At 40.6% G+C, this 10406-nt stretch overlaps 1 protein-coding gene across 2 annotated transcripts in view; it reads left to right on the forward strand.

The window, feature by feature from the left end:
* SBNO2 (strawberry notch homolog 2) overlaps nucleotides 1-10133 on the forward strand; it is a 67241-nt gene extending 57108 nt beyond the window's left edge. For both annotated transcript variants that reach the window (XM_075282788.1, XM_075282797.1), the window contains 7 exons: nucleotides 311-454; nucleotides 596-690; nucleotides 819-911; nucleotides 3553-3684; nucleotides 6209-6285; nucleotides 7397-7587; nucleotides 7683-10133. In XM_075282788.1, coding sequence (XP_075138889.1) covers nucleotides 311-454; nucleotides 596-690; nucleotides 819-911; nucleotides 3553-3684; nucleotides 6209-6285; nucleotides 7397-7587; nucleotides 7683-8107 — 1157 coding nt within the window. In that variant the 3' untranslated portion in view covers nucleotides 8108-10133. The remainder of the gene's footprint in view (nucleotides 1-310; nucleotides 455-595; nucleotides 691-818; nucleotides 912-3552; nucleotides 3685-6208; nucleotides 6286-7396; nucleotides 7588-7682) is intronic.
* The last annotated feature ends 273 nt before the right edge of the window (nucleotides 10134-10406 follow it).

The following is a 10406-nucleotide window of genomic DNA, read 5'->3' on the forward strand; positions in this document are numbered from 1 at the left end:
AGTGGAGGACCTATTGTTTGGGCTCCCAGCGATAGGACACTTATTCCTTGTCCTGGATTCTCCCTGAATAAGGGATAAGTGTCCATATCAGCACAACCCCTTTAAGACTTGCCTTTGCCAGTCTTTAATAGTTATACAGGGATATTACCATAGACAATATAAAACTGTGTATTCTATATCATATTTTACACAATATTGTTCATATGTATGTGGAGTTTGTGTTCATAGCACTTGTATACTGCAGTCAAAGTCCATTGCATCACTGTCATAAACCAATTTCTGATTCCTTTTTTATTTTGATCCCTTCTAGAATGTTCTGTGACAAAGTTTTTGAATCGGATGCTGGGTCTGGAAGTCCACAAGCAAAACAGCCTCTTCCAGTTTTTCACTGACACATTTGACTTTCTTATTGAAAAAGATAAGAAGGATGGCAAATATGACATGGGTATTCTAGGTAAGATTAATAATTTGTTATTACAGTGAACTTCTCAGTACTGAACCCCACTGATTGGTCAGTGGTTGTGCTTAAAGTGAATACATGTCCATATTTACCATGTTTTTACTATATATTTCTTTGCTTACTTGTTTACTTTAGATCTAGCTCCTGGAGTGGATGAGATCTATCAAGAAAGTAAACAAACTTATTTGACCCCAGGACATCCTCAGGATGGACAAGTTGTTTTTTACAAGGTAAAGAATTTTGTAGAATGAAGATTTTATTTACTTTTAACCTTATTTTTTATGCATCATATCACCTGAAATGATAAAAAGATGAACAGCAAACTGACTCTGTAAATCAATCTTTTTCATTTTAACAGATCAGTGTGGATCGTGGCATGAGTTGGGACAAGGCGTTGGAAAAATCTGAGCATCTTCAGGGTCCGAATGAAGGTTTCTACCGGTCATACAAGGTTTGTGAATGCCTGTACATACAGCAAGCATGGAAAGATGCTGCAAATAAAGAACGCTCTCAAATATTGAAGTGTTAGGCTGAGGCTCCACGTCGCAGAATTTCATTGGGGGGGGGACTGGGGGGCTGCTGTAGCCCATCTGCCTCAAAGTTCGACGTACTGTGCGTTCAGAGATGCTCTTCTGGCTACCTTGGTTGTAACGGGTGGCTATTTGAGTCACTGTTGCCTTTCTATCAGCTCGAACCAGTCTGGCCATTCTCCTCTGGCATCAACAACGCATTTCCGCCCACAGAACTGCCGCTCACTGAATGTTTTTTCTTTTTCGGACCATTCTCTGTAAACCCTAGAGATGGTTGTGCGTGAAAATCCCAGTAGATCAGCAGTTTCTGAAATACTCAGACCAGCCCTTCTGGCACCAACAACCATGCCACGTTCAAAGGCACTCAAATCACCTTTCTTCCCCATACTGATGCTCGGTTTGAACTGCAGGAGATTGTCTTGACCATGTCTACATGCCTAAATGCACTGAGTTGCCGCCATGTGATTGGCTGATTAGAAATTAAGTGTTAACGAGCAGTTGGACAGGTGTACCTAATAAAGTGGCCGGTGAGTGTATATTGGTGTGTGCAGGGATCTTTATACAATTGGATTTGTTGGAGGACTTTTTCACTAGAACCAAAATTTTCTTTACTGAGTGTGCGGAACTAGTGAATTGCAGAATTGGTAAAAAAAAAAAAAATGGCCGCACTCCGTTTTTTTTTTTTTGTTTGTTTGTTTTTTTTGTTTTTTTTTTCTGCAAGAAGTGTTTTTTCACATTAATGCTTCAGAACTGGTCCTGATGAAGATCAGGCTAAAAGGGTGACAGAAAAGAAGAGGGAGGGGGAAGAACACAATATCAATAATTACAAAGTACAAGCACCATGTATAATAGTGTACAAAACAGTATTGCAACAATCACACAGAGAAATCTGCAAATGCATTGAGTACAATGCCAAAACAAACTACTTACGCTTCAATATGTGAAGATCAATAGTTAAAAAAAAAATCACAGAGGGTGGTAGGACGTAGAACAAAAGGTACTTATTCACAGAGGGAGCAAGAAATAGGGAGAGGGGATAAATTAGAGTAGTTATAACTTGAAAGTCAGTAAGGTGGCTGAGGGATTAAACCGTACTTATTTCCTGAGGAGTACCAACCGTGAGAAACCTAGCCATAAGAAGATGGGGATAAGTTAGAGCAGTTAGGGATAGTATGAGAGTCCAGAAGCAGAGAGGTGACACTGGGGTTAACAGATAGGAGAGGTTGTGACCTAGGTTGTTCGCATGGCCATGTACTTCCCTCCGTCTGGCTGTAGGACATCCCATGGTGCTGTGTCCCCCAGTGAAAAAATTGAGAAAATGGGATTTTTTTTTTCTGTACTGTAAACTCTTTTTCTCGTTGTATTCACTGGAGACAACAGATTCCACCTTTGTTACTGTTGTTTCTGCCTGAGCTGTTTTGGTTCTTCTCAGGTTCAGGACTTGTTGGTGGTTGTTTGATTCCGTGTTGTGTTTTTTTGAGGGGGTTTTTAAATGATTTTACGGTGAGTACAAAAAAAATCCAATTTTTCTGTAATGTGGGGATTTAATCTCAAATGAGATTTCTGAGACAATAGTGTAGGTCTTCAGTATGTGACCCCTGGATCCCACACAGATTAGCTCTTGTAGCAACCTTTGAGTGGAGGAAGTTGCTATTGAATGGGCGGCACTTGCGGAAGAACTCTTTAATATTTTATTGTGTCGGTTAACAAATTGAATGAACAAAAGAGAAATCTAAGTCAAACCAATATTTAGTTTGAGAATGCTTTGCCTTCAAAGCAGCAACAATTCTTCTAGGTACACTTGTACACAGTTTTTGAAGGAGCTTAGAAAATTAACCACAGCTCTTCTGTGAATATGAAGTTGCTGAAATCTTTCTCTTCACGTAATGTCAGACAAACTCTGTGATGTTGATATCAGGGTTCTCTGGTGGCCATACCATCACTTCTAGAAGTCTTTTTTTTTTTTTTTTTTTATGTAGATTGTGAGCCCCACATAGAGCTCACAATGTACATTTTTTTTCCCTATCAGTATGTCTTTGGAATATGGGATGGAAATCCATGCAAACACGGGGAGAACATACAAACTCCTTGCAGATGGTTTTTTGCCCTTGGTGGGATTTGAACACCAGGGCTCTAGCGCTGCAAGGCTGCAGTGCTAACCACTGAGCCACCGTGTGGCCCACTTCTAGAAGTCTTAACATTTATAGTCATAAGGCATGGTTCACATCTGCGTTCGGTATTCCGTTCGGGGAGTCCGCTTGGGGACCCCACTAAAAGAATACCGAATGCATTAAAAAGCAATGAGCAATGAAAGCATACGTCCTTGTGCTTTCATTGCTCACCGCTTTTTAATGTGTTTGGTATTCCGTTTTTGGGTCCCCAAGTGGACTTCCCGGACGGAATAACGAACGCAGATGTGAACCGGGCATAACATTAAATATTGATTTTAGACTTCTCTTTTGTTTATTTTCATTTTGTTAAATCACCTTTAGATGATAAAAGTTATGTATGTAAATTATAATTAATTTATTATTTTTATTTATTTATTTATTTTAAATCCAGGTACGAGGCGACATGTACTCTGCAGTTTTAGCTGAGCATAAACAAGGGAAGTTTTTTAACCTTTACAAACCTAATATTGGAAAACAAAGCCAACCAGAAACGCTGGATAGTTTGCTGAGCAAGTATTACAAGGTGTGTTTAATTGTAGCCTTTATTATTATTACCACACATTATCAATGTTATGTATGTCATATCATTTTATTTTTTATAACACACCTTAGTACTCTGAGATAAGCCGTCGACTTTTTGGGGTGATGTGTAGTTTGGTAGGCAGGTTGAACTTAAAGGGGTTGTCCAGGATATACAATTTTCAGCAAGGAGGCCAGGGAAGGTGAAAAAAAAAAAAAATAAATACTTATCTATCCAGTGCTGCTGTCTGGTCCTGCAGCACTCCGATGCTGCTTCTGGCATAGGTCTTTGTCTCAATATCAGTGGCCTAAGGAACCAGGACGTCACTCACATATGTCACCTGTGACATCCTGTGTCACTGACGTCTGTATGAGCTCAGTATGCTCAGATCTCCAACAAACTACACCAAAATGGCCGTAGGACATGCCTAGTACCGCTCTGACCGGAGCGACATTGCGCATGCTTGAAATTTGAACTGGTACAGCACGATCAGAGAAAAGAGGGCGGCATAGTATGCGGGGAGGAGGACAGACAGAGCACAAGCACTGAAGGAGCAGTATGAAAGATATGATGTAGAGATGAGCGAACACTGTTCGGATCAGCCGATCCGAACAGCACGCACCCATAGAAATGAATGGAAGCACCTGTGACGCTGATTTTGCCGGCGGCCGGCGTCACAGGTGCTTCCATTCATTTCTATGGGTGCGTGCTGTTCGGATCGGCTGATCCGAACAGTGTTCGCTCATCTCTAGTATGATGCTCAAGGTGCTCCGTGGGGTTCATTTGCAATAGGTTATCTATTGTAGCGATTTATAAAGAAACGGCGGGTTCAAATAAAAATGCAAAGGCATGTAAATGTAAACATGTGTATCTAAATGTGTAAATTAGTTCTCTGGCAGCGATGGGGGCGGGCCCCAGCGCTGAAAATGCGATGAGAGCGTCTCCACCGCTGCCCAAGAACAGGATCCTGCGCCGCTTCTATCTTCTGCTGGATCCTCCCCTTCTTTCTTCGGCGGCTTCACCTCTGTCGGCTCTGACACTAGTAGAGTCGAATGCGCATGCACGCAATTGCGGCCTCGGAACTATGGCCGCGCATGCGCATTCGGCTCTACTAGTGTCAGAGCTGACAGAGGTGAAGCCGCCGAAGAAAGACGAAGAAAGAAGGGGAGGATCCAGCAGAAGATAGAGGCGGCGCAGGATCCTGTTCTCGGGCAGCGGTGGAGACGCCCTCATCGCATTTTCAGCGCTGGGGCCCGCCCCCATCGCTGCCAGAGAACTAATTTACATACCAGTAAAAACTGGTATTACTAAGGAACGGTGCGGCGGAGATCCCATCTAAAGGTAGGAGACGAATAGCCTTTCTAAAGGCTATTCCGACGTGTTAGCCACAGAAAAAAGATTTTTAATGGTAGAATCCCTTTAAATTCAATAAAACAAGTTTTTTTTATAAAATAAAATATCTATATATACTATTACACAGGATTCACCATTCACAGAAGGTGATGCTTTTACCTGCTCCCTGCACAATGACTTTTGAACAAGTTCCAGAGCATGCGTATAACACCCATCCATAAAAGTCAATGGGGCAGATTTAGTAGAATGGCGTAAAAGCAAAACTGAATTAATTGTTCATAGCAACTAATCACAATGCAGCTTTCATTTTGTGTTATGCTCCTGAAAAATTAAAGCTGCATTGTTATTGGTTGGAATGGGCAACTAAGACTCTCTTGCTTTTATACCATTATAATAAATCTGCCCCTTACTGCAGCTTCCTATGGCTAATGGTGGTTACTGGAAATTACCTGGTCACTTTATTCTGCAATGCTGCAAATAGTCATTACAGTGATGCTAAATATGCCGTATTTTTTGGGCTATAAGATGCACTGGACCATAAGACGCACCTAGGTTTTAGAGGAGGAAAATAGGGGGGAAAAAAATTGAACTAAAATATGTGGTAAAAAATTTAATAACATAAATAAAATACGGGGGTGGTTGTTTCAAAGTTTCAAAACGGCTGCAAGGCCACATTGATAGATATCTCTGAAGTGGAATTTACTTATGTTTGAGCTAGAAATACCCACTATCAAATTGGACTCTTATCGTGGGCATTAGCATCGGGTTTCCACTGTTCATGACCTGGTAGTTATGGTAGCAGAGGAGCCACCATTACCTTTACAGAGCTGGTGATAATACGGTGGATGTTGGGAGATGTTCGCAGGGATGTCCTTGCAGCCCAGGACCCACAGCATCACCCCACTACTACCACCACCACTAGCAATAGCAGCCCCACCCCACCCATTCAGGCTATAAGACATCTTATAGTCCAAAAAATATGGTATATAGTTGCCCTTCAGGAGGTATTACAGACATTTGCTTGGTCATAGGCTATGCTGCATTCAAATATAGAGGAAGGAGATAGTGTGAGCTTAATGCTAGTGTGTTTCCACTGCCTGCCTATACTGTGCTATAACGTTTCTCCCCAGTAATGCCATTTACTACATACTGTCCAACTTGATATTTTTAACAGGTATCTGCAGAAGAAGCTCAGCAGCACTGGGAACGTCAGTACGAATTCTCTTTAAGTAACTGCTCTCATACCATGTGGTAAGGCAATTTTTACTTTGTTTACAATTAATATACAATTATTTTAGGGCACTTGCCTTTTTACATACCATGCCCCCTATGTATATGACATGCCATACCACTGAAATTTGGTTTAAGTTATTAACATATAGCTGATACTGACTGCGTAAAGTTACGTTAGCCAATGGTAGTGTCATACTGGGTGGCATTGATGCAAAAAAAATTAAAATACTTAATCTATCCTTAGTGTTAGTGTCAGATTGTTGGGAGATGGACTCCTAGCTGCCCTTCTGATAAGCTGATATCAGTAGCCCCCATACCTTTTAAACACAGTGGCAGGGCTGGAAGCATACTGCTGTGTAGTGGCAGTTGGCTGCAGCTCAGCTTTTATTGATTTAACTGCAATGATTTTGGAAATCCGCTGCACATATTTTTCCACGTTCGGTGTATGGGATTCTGTAGAATCTCATCCACTTTGCAGAGACTGTAAAACACCATTTATACCATGGGCAAGCTGCAGCGTTTTTGCCATGTGAGGCCCCAGCTAAGCTAAGGCCCCATGTTGCATAAAACCTTGTTTTTGCAACATGTTTTTGCATAAGTGAAAACGCAGCAGAAAGAAAAAACACAGCTTTTTACAGTACCAGCAAAGTGAATGAGATTCTGGTTAATCTCAAGCATAGATTTCAGAAATCCAATCCAAAATCTGTCTCTGTCTCCCACCCCCATTGAAATTTCGGGTGAGTTTAATTCCTCCATCTGAAATACACCAGGCTTATTTTTGAACAAGGGGAGATTGATTTTTTTAAAATTGGAGTGCTTCTTTAACCCCTTCCTACTTCAACCATTTTTTTACCCTTTTTTTATGTGGTGGGGTGAAACTTCAAGTTAACAGTGAATAATGGCACCACATTAATTGGGGCAGTGCTGCTTATAATACATGCCGCTGGATTAGGGATTGTTCTTCATTCATTTTGCATCGCCTGTGTATTCAACCCAATGCAAACGAGTACTGATCATTTATGCTGAGCACTGTGTGTGTATTTGTATAGAAATTTATATAAACAAATATCTACTTATGTTTCATGTCCTAACCCACCTCTCTTTTTTTATTACTGTAAATGTTGAATAGGAATGGTAATTGTAAAACTGTGCATCAAGGAAAGGAGTGTGTACAAGGTCTACGTCTTCGACATTATTACATGTTGTGTGGCTCTCTGCTCAGAGTCTGGAGTCGGATGGCATCTGTGATTTCTGACATTACAAGTAGTAGCTACCTACAGATCGTACGTTTAAAAACAAAGGATAAACACAAGCAAGTGGGTAAGTAGCCAATACCATAGGTCTTACAGTACCATACATCCATTAAAGTAGCTACAAATGTGTTATATAAAGAATGTTTTGTGTCCACTCTTTAGGTATAAAAATTCCAGAGGTGTGTGTATATAAAGTCCAAGAGGAACTCAAGCAAATGGACATGAGTGTAAAACGCAAACATGAGGAATCTCGTCAGAATGCTCTCCGTCAGTCCTTGCCCCCTGTACCCTCTGCATCCCTTCCTTTGGACTTTTCCTTACCTTTATTTCAGTCAGCAGCTTTTTCAGAACCAGACATTTTGGACTTAACTTACAGTCCTCCACCGCCAACCACACAGGAACAGCATGGGTATCCTTTTGAAACTCTAGGAAGCATCCTTTCTAATGACTTTCTCCTCAACGAGTCATTTAATGTCAAAGAGATCATAGAGGAGATGCTTCAAAAAGCAAAAGAGCCATCACCTACAGACCGCCAGAGTGTTATCCAATTTGGAGGGGAACAAAACAACTTCTGGGGTACAGACTGAGAAAATAAATGTTGCCCAGTGACATCTGACCAGCAGTTCTGCTCCCAGGCACTGCTCCAGCACTCTGATGCTGTTTGCTGGATAAGCCATTATAGCAGAGTTTGGACTCTACCATCAGGCTTCAATGCAAAACTGAGTTACAGAAATCTGAAAAAAATGGAAGTCTCATAGGCCAAAGCAAGCAGTACACCATTCATCATTTTCAGAGGACCAAGTTTCTTACAGATGCTTATTTTGACATCCCAACAAGTAACTAACAAGTCCCAATTCCTACTAACTGGCTGACACATCTGGTGCTGTTAACTGCAGTCTTTCTCTATTTCGTGGGACTTGAAATATGCAGAATTCACTCCAGGAGCATAACACTGTGTTTTTGTGCTTCTTGGTTTGACCGATTTGGGGTAGGCTCGGGCTACATGCTCCCAGTGTACATAGGTTCTTCTGTGTTCATGAGCTGTCTTCTCACAGCGCACAGCACTTTATTGTCTCCTCTGCCGAGCTTTCTACACTGCTGGCTAAACAAGCCTTTTGCAGAGCAATAGCATGTGTGATCAGTATAATGCGTATATGGAAAAGACTGATCTTTTAATCGTTATTTTAACCCTTGCTAATCTTTGCACTATTTGCTGCCCCATGACCACCTCCCTATGGATAGATGGGGCCTGGGTGTTTGCTCAGGGTATGTTTGTATATAAATATTTATATCCATATCTGTATGTCTCAGGCTGGGTACTGTTTGCTAGATAGAGGCAGACACTGTTTTAAGTTTTATGCCAAAGACATTTATTTCATCATATTTTTATCATCTATTTAATTTTATCACCTTGAAAGTGTAAGTGTTCTCCCAGTTAATTTTCCATGCACTTCTGCTTAAAAAGGGACGGCTGCAGCACTTCTAGTAAATCGCAGTAGAGCATTGAATGTAGACAGTGAAGACAGACTGATGCATACAATACACAAACCTTACCTCTGTTGCTTACAAGAAATATCCAAATCCATGTAATCATTGTTTTGTTTTGTTTTTTGTTCACATTATACACTGTTCTGTTTGCTAGGGAAATTCTGCTAGGAATGGATGAAACTACCCTTGTTACTTTGTGCAAGTCTTGCTCATGGTTTTCATTTCTTTTAGATTGCAACTGGACCTTACGTTATTGAATGTATTGATAGATATGCCTATCTGAGGTTGCGGACAAATACTTCATAGCCTATTAGTGTATATTATACTTAAAACATAAACAATGGTTTCATATAGGGATGAACAAAACTATTGCTTTATCCAAATGAAGAAGTTGAACGTCTGTGTTTTTCCATGCCTTTTTGCCGTTACTGGTCTGCATTTCACAACACCAATGGTGACACATCAGCTGGTGCTGTTTTGTGCTGACCCTACTAACAGACCTGTTTCACCCCTTGCTCCAGGCACCCAGTTGTCAGCCAAAGATTAAAATAGCTAAAGGTTATCCTATGACTGGATCTGTGCAAGCAAACATTACCATATTGTGTCTACCACTATAGCAAATAATTATATGCAAAGTCTCTCAACCAGTGCCTTGCTATGTACACCAGATAGTGTGCACTACTGCTGATCTGCTGCATCTCTTACTGTATGTGTCTTTGTGTTCTTTAAATGCCGAATTTTATCTCAGGTATTTAATCCCCTTTAACCTGTCGGGGGAGGAGGGGTTCTGCAAAACATTTCTCTGGAATTTTTGATGCATGCCTCTGTGGCAGTGATAGGGGCCAAGAGGAGCTGCTGCCCCCTCCATTCTGTCACATTATCTTTGTGTACCCAGTGAGATCACTTCAGTGCCTGTGATCTATCTCGTTTTACAATTAAGTTATTATGGCTTGTGTGTGCTACTGATTCTATGTACTGACACACACAGGTCTTCTACGCATATTTATAAGTCTGTAATATATATATATGTATACAGTTTTATTTAGAATATGTGCCTTCAACTAATTCCTACATTTTCTATTTGTAACTGAAGGCTGGATTCAGCAACTCAGTAAAAATTTCAATGTCAATGCAAATCTTTGAGTCTCTTTGATTTGAAGTGTTTTTGTGTTTTGTTTAGTCTTTGGTTTTGGGTTTCTTTTTAATTTATTTTATTTATATTTTTAAAGGTACTGTACAGAGGTAAGACAAAATAACGTGAATCCCCTCATTTTTACTGCCACACCTGCAATCACCAGTAATTTCTGCTCCTTTTTTCCCTTCAGTCACAGGGTTTATTGATAAATTTTTACTGCTTTTGGTGTTCTAATAATCTTTAATGATATGCCACAGTTCCAA

This window comes from Leptodactylus fuscus, chromosome 1 (assembly GCF_031893055.1).
Source record: "Leptodactylus fuscus isolate aLepFus1 chromosome 1, aLepFus1.hap2, whole genome shotgun sequence".
NCBI lineage: Eukaryota > Metazoa > Chordata > Amphibia > Anura > Leptodactylidae > Leptodactylus > Leptodactylus fuscus.